This window comes from Ochotona princeps, chromosome 2 (genome assembly GCF_030435755.1).
Source record: "Ochotona princeps isolate mOchPri1 chromosome 2, mOchPri1.hap1, whole genome shotgun sequence".
In the NCBI taxonomy this organism is placed as follows: domain Eukaryota; kingdom Metazoa; phylum Chordata; class Mammalia; order Lagomorpha; family Ochotonidae; genus Ochotona; species Ochotona princeps.
Genome location: NC_080833.1, coordinates 110,027,785 through 110,051,422, shown reverse-complemented (window position 1 = coordinate 110,051,422; position 23,638 = coordinate 110,027,785). Strand labels below are relative to the sequence as shown.

General features: G+C 48.7%; 1 protein-coding gene across 2 annotated transcripts; it reads right to left on the bottom strand.

Annotated features, from left to right (window-relative positions):
* Positions 1-65: 65 nt before the first annotated feature.
* Positions 66-23,042, bottom strand: SLC25A44 (solute carrier family 25 member 44). Of its 2 annotated transcripts, none has more exons than XM_004589032.3 (4): positions 22,862-23,029; positions 15,531-16,168; positions 7,004-7,131; positions 66-2,632 (listed from the first exon to the last, which is right to left on the bottom strand). In XM_004589032.3, exons 2-4 carry the CDS (start codon positions 16,153-16,155, stop codon positions 2,441-2,443), a joined length of 945 nt encoding a protein of 314 aa, XP_004589089.1. In that variant the 5' UTR covers positions 16,156-16,168; positions 22,862-23,029; the 3' UTR covers positions 66-2,440. The 2 variants fall into 2 exon arrangements, with proteins under 2 accessions (XP_004589089.1, XP_058516414.1); XM_058660431.1 differs by having other exon boundaries at positions 2,496-2,632; positions 7,004-7,126; positions 22,862-23,042.
* Between the last annotated feature and the right edge of the window lie 596 nt (positions 23,043-23,638).

The following is a 23,638-nucleotide window of genomic DNA, read 5'->3' as shown; positions in this document are numbered from 1 at the left end:
GTCTTAAAGATGCAGCGTCCCAAAGTGCTTTGTGGCCACCCCGGAAGAAAAAGCGCAAACCCAAATTCAGGGACTCAATAAAAACTTTTAATTACACTTCAAAGACTTCGTACAGTGCAACAGTGAATATACGCGGTTGGTATTCAAGAATCTATTTCATCAGATGTTAAGTTTCTTTCCCCTGCCCTTTGATACTCCTCACTCCAAGAGTCCTGTCTTACCTGGACTCCCAGAAGTTACTGCTAGTTCTGGTTAGGAACCAATACATTAAGAATGCCCGCTGCTTTGGTCTCCAGTCTTGGTTTGGAAGCTCATTGTTACATCCCCACCAAGATCTGTTTTGAGCCACACCCAATCCAAGTCCCTAAACTATCAGATCGGAAAAAGACCAGGGGTCCCTTTCATTGTATACCCACCATACTTTATGGGTGACAGAGAGCAGGAGGGAGAGAGAGAAGAGTTGGTGAAATAGGAGAAAAACAAAGTCTGGGAAGGAGAAACACCCTAAGGCAGGCAGGGGACCATCTCCTGTTCAGGACACTTTTTACCCACTTTGCCATAGTAAGGAAGATCAAGACAAGTGAAAGTTCTGGAACTAAGAAAACCACGGCTGGGAGGTCCTGCTGAGCTGAGCTTGTAGGGAGGAAGGGCCCTAGGCTCCCATTACACTGGTGGTTTTTAGGGTGAAGAACAGGAAGATTCAGAAATGATCTGTGGGCCCCATCCTTTGCATAACCATTTGTAGGACAAGGAACTCTGTTGATAAAAATGTGGGCAGGGACAAACAAGCAGAAATAAGAAGAGGGAAGAAAATCCTTAGATAAGAAATCAAGATGGGCAACAGTGTGCTGAAGGTAGAGAAATAAATACTCACACGGTTTTCAGATTCTGATCTGGCCCAAGTCGAAGAATGTGGGGCAGCCATAAGAAATAACAAGGCTTCGGGTAGCTAGCACCTTTCAAATTGGCACCATGGCCTTTCCCAGGGGTGGGACCAATAGGAAAGTGGAGAGCATGACCCTGGCCAAATGTCTCGAGTGGAAATGCATTTTGACATTCCATCTTCTTGTCCCATTGGTTGTGGCAGCAGAGGTGTGAGGGTGGAAGAATGAGGTGGGGAGGAGTCCTCCTCTCCTGGCTCCCGAGGAAGAGCTTGCCCAGAGAATGTCGGCAGTATCAGGCTGGTAGATGCAGTGGTCCTGGTATTGGGTGACCTTCTCAGCTCCTCTTCCTTCTCTTCCAAGCACAGGGTCACCAGTGGGACGACTCTTCATGTCCAGGGTGAAAACCAAAACAGTCCTACAGCTCTGAGTTTCTCACCATCAGACAACATCTGTTGCTTGAGTCTGAGTGGCTGGGTGTGTATGTATGTGATGGTTTCCTGGGGGGCTCAGAACCCGTACTGCGCTCTCCTAGGCTTGGCTCTGTGGGTCCATGGAGATGCGCTAAGGAACATGTGCCTGCTTGTTCGTTCCCAAACCAACTACTCTCCCAACCTACTTTTGTTAGGTTTTTGAGTAGTGGCCCAAGTCCGGTATTCCCTCAGTCTGTCAGATCCACTTGGAAATGTGCCCATCAGTGCAGCCATTTGGGTCAGGGGACAGCTTATGTTGCCCTAGGGCTGCTGATACTAAAGGGATAGGGAAATGGGAGGATGCTATATTACCGTTAGGTTTTTTTTCCACCTATCTGAGGAAGGGGTGGGTTCGTGGCACATTAGCAGGACTAAGTTACAGAGCCTGGTTCACAGATGTTAAGAAAACTCACACCGAAAAACAAAGTTTCAACATTTTCCCAGTCTGACAACTCCTCCAGAGACAGTCAAGGGCGCTGGGGGAGGAGGGAGGGCTCTGCTGCTCCCAGCTCCCTGTGCAAAAGTGCGGGCAACTTACCTCCAAGAGGAAGAAAAAAGCAAAATTGTGTTGTGGGCAGCTCAATCCCAACAAACAAAACAAAACAAAACAAGCAAGCCTGAGAGACGAAACTGAAAAGGGCTGATGGCAGCTGCAGGGAGGCTGGACTGGAAGCCAAGGGGGAAGAGCTGGTAGTAGTATGCTGGCTTTCTGTCCAGCTCTGCCCAGGGTTTCAGGAACATGGATGCGGGGGGCAGGTTGTGGGGGAGGATCCAGAAGGGTTAACAGGTAGGGGGATGGAGGCAGGTCCTTAGAGACAAGGATTGAGTAACTGAGTAACGCGACTGAATGAAGGTACCCAGTTCAGACAGAGAATTCAAAATAGTGGAGGCAAGGGATCCAGCAGTGGAGCCTCCTCAGCGACAGCAGTTCCAGTCTCTGTCCCTGTCCGCCAGGCTACCGTGGCCCGGATCAGGGCTGGGTATGGAAGGGTGGGGAAGAGGGGAGCAGTTCCAGAGCGTGCTATCCTCCCCTTGGGCCCCCGACCCAGTGTAGTGTGGAAACAGTAGGCTTCTCTCTCCCACATGTTACCAGTGTCTGGAGTCCACCAGCTCGGGGCGCAGGCTGAGTTTCTTGAGGCTCTCGTAGCCCACCACGATGACAATGGTAGAAGGTGTGGCTGAGATGATTCTAGCTGAGAGACCCTTCATGAGGCCCCAGGGCCCCTCTTCTGCCATCAGCTGTCTGAAGGTCAGAATGATGGAGTTCTTGCCTTCAACCTGGAAGAGTCAACACATGTGGAGGCCATTCATGGTCTGTGCTCTGATGTAGCAGGAACTTAGGGGGTAGGCCACCTGGCTCTGATGCTGCTGCCTGACTTACTGAAAGGCACTGTCATGGGTGTGGGAGATCGTCCGTGGATCTCTGCCTGCTTGGCCTATGTGGGAGGTCACAGGCACATGGCACATTGTGTCCCCAGATGAGCCCCTGATAATAGTTTCAGCTGAGACCTCAACCTGGCCTGACCACTGGCCATATAGGAGAGAGTGGTAGGCTGCACCCTGGTCTCTCTTCTCTGTCCTTGGACAAGCTGTCCTGGGACTTCTTTGATAAGCAACTCTGAGAAGTACGACCTACAGCCTACCTGCTAGCCCCCACGTGGTAAACGTGACTTGAGACATACCTGCCAGCCATATGTGATCTGTGATTTGATTGGAGGGCCCACATAGACATGCCTTCTAGCCAATTACAGTATCACTATTGGATGGGAGGACTGTAGGAGATGCCCTTCTGTCTTCTCCTTTCTAGTCTAAGTTTATGCTTGCTTGATAATAAATGGATGTGCTTGCCCAGACTATTTCTGGTGGTTCTTGTTGCTGAATATCGTTGCCTTACCCCCTCAGTGGTTTCGAGGGGCTTGCTGGTCAGGAAACCCCCAAGATGTGGGCTCCTAAGGAAGCACTATGAGCCTCAGCTTTCTCTAGTACCAAACAGCAACAATGACAGTGGTGAGGGAGTTCTTCTGAACATGAGGGAGTAATCCTCAGAAATGAGGACCACAGTATCTGGCAGGTAGGAAGCTCAACGTTAGCCATAATCAGCATTATTATCCTATTTATACCTATCCCTGTCACTCTGACTTGCAAAGGAATAAATAAATCTTTTTTTTTTTTTAATTTATTCATTTTTATTGGAAAGCCGGATATACAGAGAGGAGGAGAGGCAGAGAGGAAGATCTTCCGTCCGATGATTCACTCCCCAAGTGAGCCGCAACGGCCGGGACTGCGCCAATCCGAAGCCGGGATCCAGCAACCTCTTCCGGGTCTCCCACATGGGTGCAGGGTCCCAAAGCCTTGGGCCGTCCTCGACTGCTCTCCCAGGCCACAGGCAGGGAGCTGGATGGGAAGTGGAGCTGCCGGGATTAGAACCGGCGCCCATATGGGATCCCGGTGCGTTCAAGGCGAAGACTTTAGCCGCTAGGCCACGCCACCTGGCCCAATAAATAAATCTTTAAAAGAAAAGAAGCTGGGCCAAGCAAAATAGCCTAACGGCTAAAGTCCTCACCTTACACATGACAGGATCCCATATGGGGGCTGGTTCATGTCCTGGGGGCCCCACTTCCCACCCTGCTTGTGGCCTGGAAAGGCAGTCTACGATGCCCCAAAGACTTCAGACCCTGCACCCACTGCATATGAAATTCTGCGGCCACTTGGGGAATGAACTAGTGGACGGCAGATCTTCCTCTCTGTCTCTCCCTCTCTCTGTATATCTGACTTTCCAATTTAAAAAAATAAATAAATCTTAAAGAAAAGACAAGAAGAAAAGAAGCCGAGAGAGACCGTCCCTGCCCTTGGATCTGCTCCTGAACCACTCCAGACAAGGCCCAGGGGAAAATGAGGTAGAACCATTGCCTTTTCTTCCTAGTATTCATTCTTCCCTCTGCTTACTCTAACCTCATGATAACTCCATTCTCCTGCACATCCTTCTCAATTCTCTCCTTTTCCTGCTGTTACCCAAACCAGACATTAAAACCCCCCATGCTTGTCATGCAAACTGTTATACAGCTGTGGTTCTGTCTCCTTGGTCTGGGTACTGTGTAATTGTCTTCCAGCTTACTGAATGCAGGGGCTATCATTTCCGGAGATTACCACTGAGAGCTTTGTCAGCATTTTTGCTGAATCCACACAGTACAATCTATAAAACCCAAACCTATCTCAGAACAGCAACTCTTACCCTCTACAGAGCTTGTGGGCCAGTAGAAAAACCAGACAGACTTAAGAAATAAACTGAAATGTGCCAGGGTCCGTGCAGTAGGTGTGAATAACACAAAGGTGTGAAGAGAACAGCTCCCTGCATGGCAGGGCCCAGGGAGCTTCCAGCTACTTGGCAGGGCCTAGTGGATTCATCTCTGACCACCTTGACGCAGTTTTCACCCTCTTTCACATGGGCACTCAACCACCCCACTAAGAATTTTGTATTGAGGCATTGTCTGCCCCTGTGAGATGGCTTTTACAACCAACATGAGCTTAAGAGTTAATGTTACTGATAATGTCCTGGTGAGTGGGCCTTTAACTGCACACAGGAGTACAATCAAGCCCATGCTGTTGCCAGACACCTTATTGTGTACCTACCCATTGCCATAAAATCTGGCCCGGACATTTAGCATGCTTTCTGGGAAATGGCTTGATAAGAATTCTACAAACTAATGGAAATGATGGGAGTATGGGTTAAAACTGTCATGACAAAAAATATAGCTACTGGGACCCTAAAAGCTATCTTGTTACTGGGACCCTAAAAGTTATCTTGTTACTGTGACCCTAAAGGCTATCGTGTTACTGGGACCCTAAAGGCTATCCTGCTAAGGCAAAAAAATATAGTTACTGTGACCTTAAGGGTTAGCCTGTCCTTGCAACTCTTCAGAGCATAGAAAATGTAGTTGCTTTAGCTGCTTTCATAATTTCTAACTAGAGGAAATATAGGCTGATTTCACTAACATCACAAAGATATACTTTTGATTATTATTTGATCACTTATGAGGTTGTAGAACCTGCAGTTGTAGAGGAACTTAATGTTTGGAACCTTTTGTTTTAGATCTTTGTTTTTTCTCTTTTGATGTATTTCTCCCATTAAGTGATGGATAAGTTGTAGAATAAGAATTGTAGTAAGAGTGTATTACTGAATAAGATGTGTTGTCTACTGAGAAATTCTTGGCTGCAACGTTGGAATGGATAATGCCCTGTCTTGAGGTGAAACAATTTGTAGAATTATCTTTGGAAACACTTACTTGTCCATTGTAGAATTGAAACTTAAATGGAGTAAACTTGGCTCATTGCTAATTACAATTCTTTCCGCCGCTATAACTCTTGCTTTACTTGTTCAGTTAACAAACTGTGTGAGCTTGCTGACCTAATGGCCTTTAGTGCCAATGGCCCGTAATCCCCATAGACCAAGACTCCGGACTTACTAACCCATACATAATTCAAGGTAGGGGCCTGGTTGTCACAGGTGGCGCCTAGGTTAGAGCCCAGACCTGAGGAGAGCTGATGAAGACTGGCAAACCAAGATAAGCAAGGAATGTGGAATCCTTCCTCAATCATTTCTCAAGAAGTTGTAAATTGTGCCCCCCTGAAGCTATGTCAAAATGCCCCTAAAAGAAAACTTTGTACTGCTTCTGTATAAATAAAGTGGACAGCTTTCTCACGCAGTCCACAATGATCAAGGAATCCTAGTGGTCCGTCTCTCCTTTCTTTCTCTCTTCTTCTTTCTACGCCTATCTCACGCACCCTTCTCGAGCTCCGAACTCTCGTCTGGAGCTGGACTCCGGCAGAAATGCACTTCTAATAACCATAAATATGAGAGGTAAGGAAAGGGTGATTGACAGCCCATGCTTCTAGGCCGTGGAAGAGCCCAGAATTCCTGCAGGTGTGGCAACAGAACAGGCTAGACGCTAGGGCTCTCTTTTCTGCCTAGGGTCATCTGGATATTTCTAACATTTGCTGGCCATATAAAATTATCAACTTAAAAAAAATCAGCCTGCCTATAGAAGCCAGTGTCGTGGCATGGCAAATAAAGCCACAGCCTGGAACGCCAGCATCACTTATGGGCTCCTGCTGAAGTCCCAGCTATTCCACCTCGGATGCAGCTTCCTGCTAATGCGCCAGGGAAAGCATCAGTACACGATCCAAGCTCTTTGGGCCCTGTCATCCATCTGGGAGACTAAAGCTCTTGGCTCCTAGTTTCAGCCTGGCCCACTCTGGCCATTGTGGTCATTTCGGGAGTAAACTAGTGGATGGAATTCTCTCCCTAGATCTGTTTCTCACTCTTTCTTTAAAGAATTTATTTTAGTTCATTGTAGGTCTATTGGGCCAGACCATTTGATTTAACAGGCCTTATATGGCCTGCAAACCGACACTTCCCATCCCAGGACTAAAGGTACACAAGGTAGCTGAGGGGTGAGAAAAGCATTCCAGGGGTTTCCAAGTGCTCAGTTGCTTTCCGTAGATGGAGAGCCCAAGGAGGGGGCTGGGATGCCCAGGAGAAGGCTGACTAGACCAGAAGGCCTTGACATGAAGGGATGATAAGGCTGCGGGGCCAGGTCACACTTCCAAGGGCTTCTCTGGGAGAAGGGTGGGGAAGGCAGATGGATTTACCTGGACACGGGTTCGGATGACATCCATGGGGTTGGTGAGAATGGAGGCAGTGGCTGCAGCCAAGGGCCCCGAGATGGCTTGAAAGACGATGTGAGGGCATTCGTTGGGGCACAGGGAGGAGAGCTGCTCTGGAATTCAGGGAGAGACAAGGGCTCAAGATGTGAGGTTTTACAGCCAGCCTTCCTGAGGTGTCTTCTCCCTGCTGGCCTCCCAGCCCTGATAACCCTCTGTCCTTTGCCACTTCAGATCTGTAACTCCCATCTTTTGTTTCCAAATGGAGCTGACAAATCATTTGCCATGATTCCCAGGCACCCTTTTAGAAGTCATCTTGGCAACACCAATCATTTAAACAGAACAAGATTTCTCTGGAGCAGTTACAAAGCCTCCTGGCTTGCTGGACCTCTTTGGTTGGACAAACAGAACATATTTCCTAATATGCAAACCTCTGCCCTGATCCCTCCAACTCAAGGTTGGAAAAGCACCCAGGACACACGTGTTCACACCTACGTTCAGTATTGCTGTTTAAAAAAAAAAAACTGTAGGGCCCGGCGGCGTGGCCTAGCGGCTAAAGTCTTCGCCTTGAACGCACCGGGATCCCATATGGGCGCCGGTTCTAATCCCGGCAGCTCCACTTCCCATCCAGCTCCCTGCTTGTGGCCTGGGAAAGCAGGAGAGGACGACCCAATGCACTGGGACCCTGCACCCACGTGGGAGACCTGGAAGAGGTTCCTGGTTCCCGGCTTTGGATTGGCGCGTACCGGTCCGTTGCGGCTAACTTGGAGAGTGAATCATCGGACAGAAGATCTTCCTCTCTGTCTCTCCTCCTCTCTGTATATCTGACTTTGTAATAAAATAAATAAATCTTTTAAAAAAAATAAAAAAAAAACTGTAACAACAAACCCTGACTGTATGGAATGGAATTGAATGAGTCCTGAGTTAGAAAACTTTATCTTGCATATTCTATCCTATCTTTTAAATTTTCAACCACATGAATCTATTCAAAAATAAAAGTCAACTCGGCTTTGCTGCTTAGTGGGTTAAGTGGCAGCCCACATTAGAGTTCCAGCTGGAGTTCTGGTGGCCCTGCTTTAGACCCAGCTCCCTGCTAATGCACCTGGGAAGGCAGCAGAAGATAGCCCAAGTGCTTGGGCCCCTGTTACTCCTATGGGAGATGTGGAGGAAGTTCCAGGCTCCTGCTTTCAGCCTGGCCCAGCCCCAGCTAATGCAGTCATTCATTTGGGGAACAAACCAATAGATTTTTTTGAATAATTTTTAAAAGATTTATTTATTTTTAGTTGAAAGTCAGATATACAGAGAGGAGGAGAGACAGAGAGGAAAATCCTCCGTCCGGCGATTTACTTTCCAAGAAGCCACAACAACCAGAGCTGAGCCAATCTGAAGCCAGGAGCCAGGAGCCTCCTCTGGGTCTCCCACGTGGGTGCAGGGTCCCAAGGCATTGGGCCATTCTCGACTGCTTTCCCAGGCCGCAAGCAGGGAGCTGGATGTGAAGTGGGACCACCAGGATTAGAACCGGCAACTATATGGAATTGTCAGTGCATGTAAGGTTAGGACTTTAGCCACTAGGCTACTGGGCCAGGCCCTAATACATCCGCATCCCACATCAGAGTTTCAGTTTTCTCTTTTCTTTTCAAAAATTAATTTTTTTTAAAGATTTATTTTATTTTTTTATTTTTATTACAAAGTCAGATATACTGAGAGGAGGAGAGATAGAGAGGAAATGGAGCTGCTGGGATTAGAACCAGCGGCCACATGGGATCAAGGCGAGGACCTTAGCCACTAGGCCAGGCTGCCGAGCCCTAATTTTTTTTTAAATTGGAAAGTCAGATATACAGAGAGGAGGAGAGACAGAGAAGATCTTCTATCTACTGATTCATTCTCCAAGTAGTCACAGTACCTGGAGCTGAGCGGATCCAAAATCAGGAACCACGAACCTCTTACAGGTCTCCCACGTGGGTGCTGGGTCCCAAGGCTTTGGGCCGTCCTCGACTGCTTCCCCAGACCACAAACAGGGAGCTGGATGGGAAGCGGGGCTGCCAGGGATCACAACACATGCAAGGCGAGGACTTTAGCCACTAGGCTACCCTGCGCCAGATCCAAAAACATAAATCTTAAAAAAGCAAACAAACAAACAAAAAAACAGGGCCTGGCGGCGTGGCCTAGTGGCTAAAGTCCTCACCTTGAACGGGCCAGGATCCCATACTGGTGCCAGTTCTAACCCCGGCAGTCCCGCTTCCCATTCGGCTCCCTGCTTGTGGCCTGGGAAAGCAGCAGAGGATGAACCAAAGCCTTGGGACCCTGCACTCACTGCATATGAAACTGGAAAAAGCTCCTGGCTCCTGGCTTTGGATCGGCACAGCACCAGCTGTTGTGATCACTCGGGGAATGAATCATCAGATGAAAGATCTTAAGATCTTCCTCTCTGTCTCTGCTCCTCTCTATATCTGACTTTGCGATAAAAAATAAATCTTTTAAAAACAACAACAACAATAACAAATCAAAACAAACAGCAAACAGGTCTCAAATCCTGCCTCTAGGAAATTTACATGCTAGTGAGGGAAAACAGACCAAAAAAAGAACAAATTCTATAACTTTGTCAGCAGGTGTATGCATGGATAACAATCCCACGGGACAGGCAGCTTGGAGGGTCACAAGATGCACCGGTTGGGGGAGGTAATTATGGTAGCCCTTTCCACCAATGTGAAGCCTGAGCAAAGACCTGTAGGAGAAATCCCCCGGAGAGATCTGTGGGAGAGGTTTCTGAATACACCTGCCCGAGTCCTGAGCAGGAAGCACTCAGGCACAGTTAGTCGGTAACCCAGAAGGGACTGTGGCCAAGAGGAGCAGGCGAAACCCAACAGGTGGGTCATTCAGGTCCAAGGCCATGGCAAAAAGGGCTCTTACTCTGCGATGGGGCTAAAATAATAGCAATAATAATAATAAATAATTCATCATCTCCAAGTTTCCCTCTGTTTTATATAGTCATTTGCCAATTCTTTTTTTTTAAGATTTATTAATTTTTATTGGAAAAGCAGATTTACAGAGGAGACAGAAAGATTTTCCATCCACTGGTTCACTCTCCAAGTAGCCGCAACAGCCAGAGCTGAGCTCTGATCCAAAGCCAGGAGCCAGGAGCCAGGAGCCAGGAGCTTCTTCTGGGTCTCCCTCATAGGTGCAGCGTCCCCAGGCTTCAAGTCAGCCTCTACTGCTTTCCCAAGACACAAGCAGGGAGCTGAATGGGAAGTGGAGCAGCCAGGACACAAACCGGCACTGTTATGGGATCCTGGTGTGTGCGAGGCAAGGATTTAGCTGTGGAGCCAATGCACCCGGCCAACTCGTCAAATTTTTAAGAGGATTTTCATGCCCCCAGTTTTCATAGTTGGAGGCCAGGCAACTAAACACTGAAGAAGTATGATGGCAGTTGAAGAAGGAAGTATATGGTGTGAGTGTTGGCAGGCAGAAGAAAGGACTTTTCCTTTCTTTTTTTTCAAGATTTATTTATTTTTGGGCCCGGCGTGGTGGTCTAGTGGCTAAGTCCTCGCCTTGAACGTGCCGGAATCCCATATAGACGCCAGTTCTAATCCCAGTGGCCCCATTTCCCATCCAGCTCCCTGCTTGTGGCCTGAGAAAGCAGTCGAGGACGGCCCCATGCTTTGGGATTCTGCACCCACGTGAGAAACCTGGAAGAGGTTCCTGGCTCCTGGCTTCAGACTGGCACAGCGCCGGCCATTGCGGCTCACTTGGGGAATGACTCATCGGATGGGAGATCTTCCTCTGTCTCTCCTCCTCTTTGTATAGCTGACTTTCCAATAAAAATAAATAAATCTTTAAAAAAATATTTATTTATTTTATGTGAAAAGCAGAGTTACAGATAGAGAGACACAGAGAGAGGGAGAATTTCCATCAGAGCCAGGAGCCAAGAGCTTCCACTGAGTCTCCCATGTGGTGGCATCCCAGGTATTTAGTCCATCCTCTACCACTTTCCTAGCAGAGAACTAAAACAGGGAATTAAATCAGAAGTGGAGCAGCCAGGACACGAACCAGTGCTCTGATATGGGGTGTCAGCATTGCAGGCAGTGGCTTAACCTGATGTGCCACAACATCAGCCCTGAGAAGTGAGGGCTTCTAAGTCCCAGCAGGTATGGCAGAATCCCTTAGCCCTCCCTCCCAGGACTGGCTCACAGGCCTGCCAACCAACTGCTGTGGGATGAAGATTCAATTCTAAAAACACACATGGCCATATTCTTGTGGTTTAGTCAAAGGATCAAAAATAAACAAAACCAAATAGGTCTAATACAAAAGATCAATCGGCTAATTCTCCCCCTTTAAGCACCCATATTTTTGCCGGTTCATATCCTGGTTGTTCACTTCCCTTCCAGTTCCCTGCTTGTGGCCTGGGTAAGCAGTGAAGGATAACCCTGCATCCGGGTAAGAGACTCAGAAGAAGCTCTTGGCTCCAGGTTTTAGATTGGTTCAGCTCCAGCCGTTACAGCTATTTGGGGAGTAAACTAGCAGATTGAAGGTCTCTCTCGTTCTCTCTCTCTGTAAAAATAAAATAAATCTTTTTGAAAAAAGTGACATGCATGTAAAATTATGTCAGAGATATGAGAAGCAGCCAGGTATGAGAAGGGGCTAGCCAAAGAATGCACCAATAGGTGAACTCGTCATTTGTGAACAAGATACAACATTACGGGACAACAGATACATCATTACAGGGTATTTAATCTTGTGGGCACTGTCAGATTTTTTATTTATTGGGCCCGGCAGTGTGGCCTAGCGGCTAAAGTCCTCGCCTTAAACGCACCGGGATCCCATGTGGGCGCTGGTTCTAATCCTGGCAGCTCCACTTCCCATCCAGCTTCCTGCTTGTGGCCTGGGAAAGCAGTCGAGGACAGCCCAAAGCTTTGGGACCCTGCACCCACGTGGGAGACCCGGAAGAGGTTCCTGGTTCCCGGCATCGGATCGGCGCACACCGGCCCGTTGCAGCTCAGTTGGGGAGTGAAACATCGGACGGAAGATCTTCCTCTCTGTCTCTCCTCCTCTCTGTATATCCGGCTTTCCAACAATAATAATAAAATCTTTAAAAAATAAATAAATAAATAAATAAATAATAAAAATAAAATTTTTATTTATTTGAAAGGTTGAGAGACAGAAAGGTCCCTTAGCCACTGGTTCATTTTCCAAATGCCTGCAATAGCTAGGGCTGGGCCAAGTTGAAACCAGGGACAAGGAGCTTCTTTCACCCACGTCTCCTATGAGGGTGACAGAAGCCCAAGTACTTAAGTCACCCCAGATGTTTACCTGGATGTGTTGAGGAAGCTGAAACCAAAGCAGAGCCAGCACGCAAGTGCATACGCTCTGATCCCGGATGGGTGCATCCCACATGGCGCCTGAACTGCTGTACCAAATGCCTGCCCAACCAAATCGTCACCATAGGCACGGGACTTGATGAACTGATTTAGCAGCCTCTGAGCCAGGTGTTGGGAAAGTCCAACAGTGAACAAAACAAAAACAGATAATCCAGTTCTCATAGAAGCTGTGGTTTAGTAGTGGAAAGAGATATCAACTTGGTAATTTCATTAACATATCATTACAAATTCAATTGAGTATTCTAAAAGATAGGAATATGGGTTTGTGAAAACATAAAAAGGATCTTGAGAGCCAACATTGCGGGACAGTGGGTTAAACCACCGCTTACAATGCTGGCATTCTATATGGAAGTGCTGGCTTGCCCTGCTTCTTATCCAGCTTCCTGTTAATGTACCTGGGAAGGCAAGGGAAGATGAGCCAAGCACTTAAACTCCCGCCACCCAAGTGCGAGACTAGGATGGCACTCCCGGCTCCGGGCTTTGGCTGCCCCAGACCTGGCTGCTTGTAGCCTCTTGAGCAGTGAATCAGGGCTGGGAAATCTGCTTTGCCTCTTCCTTCTTCTCACTTGCTCTGTCTTGCAAATATATAAATGAATAATCTTTTTTTTCCTTTTAAGTGTGGTTCCTGAGCTAAGAAGTGAGTTAAGGACCGTTTTTATCTTTGCTGTTTGTGTTTTAAAGATGTATTTATTTATTTGAAAAGTGGAGTTACAGAGAGAAGTAGAGACAGAAACAGAGAACTCTTCGATCCCCTGGTTCACTTCCCAAGTGGCCGCACGGCCAGAGCTGAGCTGATCTGAAGCCAGGAACTTCCGGACCTCTCCACATGCATGCTGTGCCCTAAGGACTCAGGCTACCCTATACCACCTATCTAGACCATTAGCAGAGAGTGCAGCAGCCAGGACTTCAAGTGGCAGTCATATGGGATATACTGTGTTGTACTGTAGTATTGACCCCAAATAAATAAATCTTTACCAAAAAAACTAGGTGTGGGTCCAGCACGGTAGCCTAGTGGCTAAGGTCCTTGCCTTGCATGCCTGGTATCCCATATGGGCTCTGGTTCATATTCCAGCACCCTGCTTCCCTGCTTTTGACCTGGGAAAGCAGTCAAAGACAGCCCAAAGCCTTGGGACCCTGCACCCACATAGGAGACCCAGAAGAGGCACCAGGTTCTTGGCTTCGGATCAGCTCAGCACTGACCATTGTGGCCACTTCGGGAGTGAATCAACAGTTGGAAGATCTTCCTCTCTGTATATCTGACTTTCCAATAAAAATAATAATAACAATAATAAAATAAATCATGAAAAGAAAAATCTAGGGTCCCAAGTATGGTAGCCTATGACTAAGACTAAAGTCCTTGCCTTACACACGCCAGGATCCCATATGGGTGCAGGTTTGTGTCCAGCTGCTCCACTTCCCATCCAGCTCCTTGCTTGTAGCCTAGGAAAGCAGTAGAAGATGGTTCAAGGTCTTGGGACCCTGCACTCACATGGGAGACCCGGAAGAAGCACCTGACTCCTGGCTTTAGATCAGCTCAGCTCTGGCCGTGTTGGTCACTTGGGGAGTGATCCAGTGGACAGATCTTTCTCTTTGTATCTCCTTCTCTCTGTAAATCTGACTTTCCAATAAAAAAAACAAATCTTGGACCCGGCGTAATAGCATAGGGGTTAAATTCCTCACCTTGCACACGCCAGGATCCCATATGGATGCCGGTTCTAATCCCGGCAGCCCTGCTTCCCATCCAGCTCCCTGCTTGTGGCCTGCGAAAGCAGTCGAGGATGTCCCAAAGCTTTGGGACCCTGCACCCGTGTGGGAGACCCGGAAGAGCTCCTGGCTTCAGATTGGCTCAATTCCAGCCGTTACGCTCACTTGGGGAGTGAACCATTGACGGAAGATCTTCCTTTCTGTCTCTTCTCCTCTCCGTACATCCGCCTTTCCAATAAAAATAATCTTAAAAAAAAACCTTTACATACATACATACATACATACATACATACATAAATAAATAAATAAATCTAGACTGGGACCTGGCATAGTGGAACAAGACGTTAATCTTCCACCTTGTGGCACCAGTATCCCATATGGGCATGGTTATTGTTCTGGCTGCTCCACTTCCTATCCAGCAAGCTCTTTGCTTGCGGCCTGGGAAAGCAGTGGGGGATGGCCCAAAGCCTTGAGACCTTGTACCCACGTGAGAGACCCAGAAGAAGCTCTTGGTTCAGATGGGTCCAGCTCTAGCTATTCTATAGCTATTACAGGCATTTAAGGAGTGAACCAGCAGATGGAAAATCTCTCTCTCTGTTTCTCCCTCTCTGTAATTTTGACTTTCAAGTAATAGAAACTTAATCTAAAAAAAAAAGTAAAATGTATTGACAAAGATATATTATAGAAGTAGAGATGTTCAAAGTTTATAACACACCTTGAATTTATAAAAAAAAAAAAAAAAAAAAAAAACTCAAAAGCCGTTGGTACCCATCAACTTCATCTTCAAATCCCAACATTCCATGATTTCTGTCCTTCACCTCCCAATTCTCTGCCAATCCTGCCCAAGTTGGCTATAGCACATCCAGAACATATGCTACCCACTGTCCTAGTTATCTGTGTTTTATTTTGTTACATATTTATTTAACACTTTGAAAGGCAGAGTTACAGAGAGATTGGGCAAGTCAAAGATCTTCCATGCATTGGTAGATGGCTGCAATGGCCAGGTCTGAGCTAGGCCGAATTTATAAGCCAGGAACTTCATTCAGATCTTCCATGTGGGCAGAGGGGCCCAAGCACTTGGGTCATTTTCTGCTGCTTTCCCAGGTGCATTAGCAGGGAGCTGGATCAGAAGAGGAGCACACTGGGGTTTGAATCAGCACCCACGTGGGTTGCCAGCATTGCAGTTGGTGCCGTAACTCCCTGTGCCACAACCTCAGCCCCTAGTCATCTGTTTTTCTCATTTGATTTCCCCTACTACATGAGAAGCTCTTTGAAGGTAAAAACCATGTCTTACCCATTTGGACTTAAATGTTTCCTGAACAAATGGCCATGTTCTGCATTAAACTCCACCTCAACTCTAACGAGCACACAGTAATGGTATCTCAGCCCCCGTAGAGAATCCACCCTTCTCCCCAGCTCTCCTGGCCCCTGCTTACCTGCGTAGAAGTGGTAGAAGGGCCACCACACAGCACTGTTGGGGATATAGGTGAGCAGTGAAGCCACGTAACCCCGGTAGAATCCCCGGACCCCATCAGCCCGCAGGATCTGCCTGATGATGTCCTTAGTTTGGCCAAACGCAACTATCCCTTGTCCATCTGGGTTTCCACGCACTTGGAAGCGGCCCATTTTCTCACCCTTCCGCTGCATCATCAGGTGCTGGGAGACTACATCAATGGGTACCGTGATGCTCTGGGCCACAAGGGAGGCAGAGCCTCCGGCCACCAGTGACTTGACTGTGTTGCTCTGGCTGTAGTCAGCTACAAACTTGCGAGTGAGCTCATAAGTGGTGACGTAGCACTGACCAGAGATGAGGGTGAAGGTGTTAACCAGGAACCCTCGGTAGAGTCCAGTCACCCCATCTGTTCGCAGGATCTTGATGAAGGCGTCAAAGGTCCCGTGGTAGAGGCTCTTGCCCTTCTGTACCTGCAGCCGGGTGCGGATGAGGGTGAAGGGGTAGACGCTGACACGGATCATCATGGTCATTGCCACACCAAACACATAGAACTTCTTCTTGTCCAGGTGTTCCCACTCGATGATCTGGATGTTACGTTTGTCCTCCATTGTGCCTGAAGACCTGGGGTTGGAGCAGAGTGCAGGGATGTGAGGAAGGAAATGACAACTTTACACTTTCCCTTCTGGGCCAAGCACTGAAGCCCTGTCCTCAGGCATCGCCTCCTGGGGGACTCACCTCACCCAGCTGGCTCTGACCCTCTGTAACCCTCAGAATACTGCTGCCTTCTCCATCCCTGACCTGTCCTTCTCAACTTAAGTTCCCTCCAACAGAAATCATTCCTCACCTCAGACTCCCTGACTCCCACTGTCACTTCAGTGTCCTAGCCCCAGTGTGTAGGAGCATTCATCCTGAACTCTGCCTTTGCTTGGGCCCTGGTGTCACAGCCATGCCCAGGAACCATTCTCCTTCTCTGGCTGGCACAGGTAAGCAGAGCTCAGGATGCTGTCAACTGACTGAACACCTTGTAGGAGGCAGGGCTTTTCAGTGAGCCAATGGGAGGTCACTGAGCGACATTTGGGAGGATACTTTAAGGCACAGGCCTTGGGCTCCATTTTCATGTTCCTGGGCCCATCTAGGAGATACCCCCATATCACCCTTGGCCGGTCCCTCTGGTCCTTACTGACTAGTTCACTCATTCTTCCTCTATTTTTGGTTTTCCACGCTGGTCACTCGGAGCTCCATAGACCTACCCTCACTGCACCCACATTGCCTGCAGTCTGCATTGGAAGGAAATGTGGGGTAGATGATAAGTAGGACTTTCACACCACAGGACACCCCGATCATCTCCCCTCGCTGCAATGAAAGCCACTGGAAAATCGGGCATAGGCCACAGGTCAGAGTCCTCTTTGGTTATTAGATAACTCACCTTAGAGAAAGCAAAGAGCTACCTGGGAGCTAAGGGGTGTCCCAGAAGAGACTGGGGAACTGCAAGTTAGCAACCGGGTTTAACCTATGCTCTTGACTCTAATATACAGGTTACAACGTATGTCCTGGAGGATGAAGGGAAAGAAGTGGCAGAAGACACAGGCTGGGCCTGATATGATGGCTTAATTGGCTAATTCTTCCCTCACAAGCACCAGGATCCCATATGGGCACCAGTTCATGTCCTAAGGCCTTGGGACCCTGCACCCACTTGGGAGTCCCAGAACAGGCTCCTGGCTCCTGGCTCTGGACCAGCTCAGCTTCGATCATTGTGGCCATTTGGAGAGTAAGTCAGCAGACAGAAGATTTTTCTCTTTGTGTATATTCTCTGTAAATTTGCCCTTCCAATAAAAATAAATAAATCTTAGAAACAAAAATAAAAAACAACTATGCTATGGGAGCCGGTTCTAATCCTGGCAGCTCCACTTCCCATCCAGCTCCCTGCTTGTGGCCTGGGAAAGCAGTCGAGGACGGCCCAAGGCTTTGGGACACTGCACCCGCGTGGGAGACCTGGAAGAGGTTCCTGGTTCCCGGCATCGGTTCGGCGCGCACCGGCCCGTTGCGGCTCACTTGGGGAGTGAAACATCGGACGGAAGATCTTCCTCTCTGTCTCTCCTCCTCTCTGTATATCCGGCTTTCCAATAATAATAAAATCTTTAAAAAAAAAAAAAACAAAAAAACCCAACTATGCTCTCTAATACATAAGCCGCAACTTCAGTCCTGGAGAACGAAGGGAGAGATGCGACAGAAGACACAGGCTCTGTCTTCGAGAAATTCATAGTCTGTTCAAGGACACATATTTCCTCTAGGAAATGCAAGACATGGAGGAACAGAAACAAGGACAAGTTCATGGACCTCTGGCCTACATGTTCAGCTTACCACTGCCCAGTGTATAAGAAAATTAGTAAGGGGTACTAATGTCAGAGCTGTAGAGAAGCAGTGGCTTCAAATCAAGAAACATCAAGGCAGAGGACCTCATCTATGAGGTAAATGGTTAGTGGGAATGTGGGATACTCCAGGAGAGCCCAGCCCTGCCCTGTAGGATCCTGCCCATTTCCATCCAGACAGGAAAAGTGGGAAACTAATTCCAGGAAGTGCAAAATCACAAGCTCCTCAGGCTTTGAGAGAAGTCCCTAAGGGCTTGGAAAAGGGGCGGCCATGCCCCAGGGATGACTTGAATCCTGTGATTCCAGCGACAAAGCAAGGTCCCCACTCAGACTGTAGGGAATCTGTGGGCTGTGGAAATAGCTCTTGGCTTCTAGCGAAGTCAGCGGGGAAGCTAAGTCACCTGGACTGCATCACTTTCGTTAGTGTATGGGCCACCTGCTAGGTGCGCTGAGCGCTTCAGGGCTGAAGGGAAAGCCCAGCTTGTAGGTGTGGCAGGAGTGGGGTACAAGGAATTCAGATAGGCAGGAAGCAGCTGGAATGAAGAAGGAATACACACCAACAGCAGAAAGGGAAGAACAGCGAGCTTGGAAACAAGAAGAGAGGATGAAAGGCAGCTTGGGTGGCCAGAAGGGAAAAATCCAGGGTGTAGGAAATGACTCGGAGGTGGGGCCCTGCAGGTGGGAGGATGCCTGGGAACACTGTTGTGTCCGCTATGGACAAAGGTGATTCTTCCTCCCTAGCCCCTGCCAAGTCCACCAGGGCATTCTTCTCCAAGACCTTCAAAAGTCACTGTCTCATGGGCCACAGGGTGATTGTCAATCAAGGTCCCGGGGTCATGACAAGGAGAGATAAGGAGGAGACACAGGGAAACACGAAGATTTCCTGAAATCCTACTACTCCATGCAATCCCTCTATCGACCTGTGCACCGAGAGGTACTTCTGATCAAAGAGGAAGCAGAGGGTCAAAGAGGTTGAGTAACGGGCCCAAGGTTACGCAGCTGGTCAGCAGTGAAGCCAGGATAGAAGCCAAGTTCTCCTCCACTCCACCACGCCTTCCCCGTCTTCCCCACTGGGAGTTGAGTTCCAACACCAGTCACTGGGTTCAGTTTGAAGCCAAGACCCTTCTCCTCATTGGAGGTAGAACCACTGCTCTCTCACAAGTGCAGGTCACCCAAGTTAAGTACAAGCTCGGGGTCATATGGGTACTTCGCTCAGCTTTGTTCCCAAGAAACCAAGGGCTGCCTCTGCTCTCCCAGTGTGCTCGTGTGGAAATGGCTTGGGCAGGCGGGCAGGCAGGCTGGGCAGGCCCATTATCATCATGGAACGAACGCAGCAGGGCCCAGGCAGAATGCAGTTCCTGCCAGGTCCGCACAAACCACGTGCTACGCAGGGCAGAGGGGCAGGGCAACCAAGGATTCTGTTCCAGGACCTGCTTTCATGGGCACCTCCTAACCTATCAAGCTCCATCATCAGGTACCAGCATCTCTAGATGAGAAATCAAGGAAGGACCCCACCGCCCCTTCTCCTCCATCTTGCCTTCAACTCACACATGTGCCAGTCTATTTTATATTCCCAGAGTGAAGCAAGGAATTTCAGATGCAAGTAACCCTTACCATTGTCATGGTGACAAAGGAAGCCACCAAAGGTCATGCCACAAACAGATAAGCCACTTCTGGAGCAGATGAACAGCACCCTGCCCCCACCTCCTTAACCTTTCAAAAGGTACAATCTCCATGTACTTGATACATAAGCCCCGAATTTCCTGCTGAAATACCAAAACCAGTTCCTCCTGTCTAACCCCTTTAGAAAATCCTCTTTGTGGATATCTGTGTGCAGATTTCCTTCCATCCTGCCCTTCTGCCTGTTCTGTCATCGCAACTCCTTCATGGTTCTTTCCCAGCCCTTGTTTGTATACATGGCTCCAGATCTGCACCCTGTCTCATCTTTTTAACACTTGGGAGGCTCACATGTGGAGGTATCTCTTCCAGATGACCTAGGAATTACTGAACATTGTCCTAAGGCCATCAAGAGAAATGTCAAGAGGTGGAACTTGAACTCCTGATCCCACCAGTTGAAACGGGAAAAAATTGGCCCAAATCTTTACACCACTGCTCCACTTCTACTCTCTTCAACTGGATTAAACCACAATTTAAAAGTGTTAGGATCCCATATTGGAATGCCAGTTCAATTCCCTACTACTCTGCTTCCAAAACAGCTTCCTGAGAACGCAGCAGAGAATAGCCCAAACGCCTGGGCCCCTGCAGCCCCTGGGGGAGACCTGGATGGGATTCCTGGCTCCAGGCTTCAGTCTGGGCCAGCTCTGGATATTACAGCTATCTGGAGAATGAATCGGCAGATGGAAGATCTTTCTGTCTTTCCTCCTCTGTCACTCTGCCTTCCAAATAAACCTTAAAAAAAAAAAAAAAACATGCTCACAAAGTTCTGAGATAAAATTCCAGCTAGAATGGGTGAGAAGGGATTGCCAGTATGTTAGCATAGCAAGTTAAACCTCCGCCTGCAGGACTTGCATCCCATATGGGCAACAGTTCAAATCCTGGCTGCTCCACTTCCTATCCAACTCCCTGTTTATAACTTTGGAAAGCAGTAGTGGCTGGCCCAAGTGCTGGGAGACCAGGAAGAAGCTCCTGGCTCCTGGCTGTGGACTGGTCCAACTCTGGCCACTGTGATCATTTGAGGAGCGAGCCAGTGGAGTGAACCACTGGATTTCTCTGTCTCTCCTTCTCTCTCTGTAACTCTGGGTTTCCAAAAGAAAAAATAAATGAACTTTAAAAAAAAAGATTCTGGGGCCCAGCATGGTGGCCTAGTGGCTAAAGTCCTCACCTTGAACGCTCTGGGATCTCATATGGGTGCCAGCTCTAATCCAGGCAATCCCACTTCCCATCCAGCTCCCTGCTTGTGGCCTGGGAAAGCAGTCAAGGACAGCCCAAAGCCTTGGGACTCTGCACCCACGTGGGAGACCCAGAAGAAGCTCCTGGTTCCTGGCTTTGGATCGGCTCAGCTCTGGCTGCTGTGGTCACTTTGGGAGTGAATCATTGGATGGAAGAACTTCCTCTGTCTCTCCTCCTTTCTGTATATCTGACTTTGTAATAAAAATGAATAAATCTTTTTTTTTTTTTTAAAAAAGATGTGGCCCAGGAAAAGTCAGCATCACTTAGAAGGCAAGATTATACAACAGATAATTGTTAACAGTCAAGAGATCCATGTGTGAGTTTCATATCTATTATTTTAGTATTCAGTCACTTCAGTGATATTCATCACCATCTGCCAAATGAGGCTAAAAACTAACAAAGCTTGTCACAGTAATGTAACAGTCATGGTTCAATTCACATGAGCTAAGAACTGTGAAAGCGTTGTTTACAGTAAGCCATTATCATCACTGCAGAGAATCTGACTGGACAGCGGTGTTCTAAGTTCTTGTCATTCAGAGAGGTCCAAGACCAGCAGCATGGACGTGACTTGGGAGCTTGTTAACAATATAGAATGTCGGGCCCAGCGGCGTGGCCTAGCGGCTAAGGTCCTCACCTTGGACGCCCCGGGATCCCATATGGGTGCTAGTTCTGGTCCCAGCAGCTCCACTTCCCATCCAGCTCCCTGCTTGTGGCCTGGGAAAGCAGTCAAGGACGGCCCAGGGCTTTGGGACCCTGCACCTGTGTGGGAGACCTGGAAGAGGTTCCTGGTTCACGGCATCGGTTCGGCGCGCACCCCGCTGCGGCTCACTTGGGGAGTGAAACATCAGATGGAGGATCTTCCTCTCTGTCTCTCCTCCTCTCTGTATATCCGGCTTTCCAATAATAATAAAATCTTTAAAAAAAAAAAAACACCCAATACAGAATGCCAGGGGGAAAGTGTGGTGGTATAGCCAGTTAAGGCTGTAACGCCCTGGCAGCCCAGGAGCACTGCTTCCGGTTCCAACAGCTCCACTTCCAATTCAGCACCTTGCTAATACACATGAGAAGGTAGTGGAGGATGGCCCACTGGCTAGGGACCCTGCATCCCCTTGGGTGACCTGAAAAAGCTCCTGGTTCCTGGCTTCAGCCTAACCCAGCTCAGGCCATTGCAGTCAGTTTGGGGAGTGAACCAGCAGATGGAAGACCTCTCTCCAATTCTATCCTTCAAACACATAGATAAATCTTAGGAAAAAATACAGAATTTCAGGCTGCACTTCAGATTTGCTGAATAAGAACCATTTTAACAAGACCTCTAAGTGATGTATGAGTTACAAAGTGTGTTTGCAAAGCCTTGCTTTCATTATTAGGGATCAATAGAACTATAAGAATTACAACTACTCCAGGAGTTCAAGACAATCGTAACCAGGTTGGAGCCCATTAACTCCACCCTGACTGATTACTGGGACAGGGCATCATGACGCCACTTGGTCCATTCCAATCCTTCAGGATACCCATGATCCCGACTTCTCAGCTGCAGCAAGCAGAGGCAGAGGCCAGCAACCTCTCGTCCTTGTGTCTCTCTCTGGCACCTGCCGGTTCTCTGACACAAGAGGGCAACCACTGGTTCATGCTCGCCCACCTGTCCTGCTGCATGTACATCTTCATCCATCAGGTCGCTGCACCTGCCACTGACCCCTCGTGGATAATCTCTGGCCTCCCACCCTATCTGTTGTCTTTTGGTTTTCCATCGGTGCCCACGTGACCCCTCTTCTCACACACGACAGCTCTCTCCACCTACTCCACGTGACACCCCTTCAATGCAGCTTCCATCCCGGGGCCCACACAGCTCCTCCGGACAAGCCTTTCGCCGTGCTCCTGTCACTGTCAGCTCCGCCGCCAGGACGAGATGCCTCGCCGGAGCTGTCCTTCATTCCCAACCCTGCACGGCCGGTCCCCAAGGCGCTGCAGTAGGGACCGCAGACAGCCCCCTTGACAAGCCCTGGTCCTCAGGCATCCCAAGCCGCTCATCTCTTACCTTCTCAGACCCCGGCGACTCCACCGCGTCCGAGGACTCCAAGCCTGGACTTTTAGGCCGCAGCCCCCGCTCTATCTTCTGTTCCCAAAGACTGCCGGCCTCCTCCGGGCGCATCTTCCTCCATCTCGACTGGGATCTCGGTGCTGCCGGAACCGGAAATCGGGTTGCTGTCATTACCGCCCAGTGCGGCGGGCAGGCGCGGGGCGGGAGGGCGGAATAAGTTGTGGGAAATTCCACCAATGGCGTTCGAAGCCTTGGAGCCTCCCCTAGAATAAGGAGGGACAGACATTTCGGATTTGGGCATTAGCCACGCCTTCTTCCGCTTCGCCTTGCCCTTAGCTCTAAGGCGCATGCGTGTACTTCTTCTTCTCCTGATTCGCAAAAACCGAATCATGGGGTAATGTGTGAGAAGGGGTTGTTAAGGGGGTCACCTTGTGTGTTGGCATTTGTTGGAAACTTTATGTTCCAAAACAGTAAAAGCCGAAGTGTAGAAGAAGGAGTGAGGTTAAATAATCAATTTGGAAGTCTGGAAAATCAAAAAACTGTCAGGAATGGGTGGGCGTGGGAGGAAATTGAAGAACATGACCCTAAGGGACGCATCCAGCTCTAAAACTGAATACGGATTTACAAGAGAACAGCTCTGTAAAAGATGCCCTCTGAGGGACGAGTCCAGCGGCTGGGTCAGATAGTTAAGACTCCTGCATCCTGTGAAGTGCCTAGATTTAAATCCCGACTCTGCTAGCAGTCAGCTCCCATACCCTGGGAGGGGGCAAGCGA

Bases quoted from the DNA above. Each gene is read 5' to 3' on its own strand.
- SLC25A44 (XM_004589032.3), bottom strand. From the start codon at position 16,155: ATGGAGGACAAACGTAACATCCAGATCATCGAGTGGGAACACCTGGAC. The intron at 7,132-15,530 runs GTAAGCAGGGGC...CCTGAATTCCAG, and splicing joins CTTCTACCACTTCTACGCAG to AGCAGCTCTCCTCCCTGTGC. The intron at 2,633-7,003 runs GTAAATCCATCT...TGACTCTTCCAG, and splicing joins TCATCCGAACCCGTGTCCAG to GTTGAAGGCAAGAACTCCAT.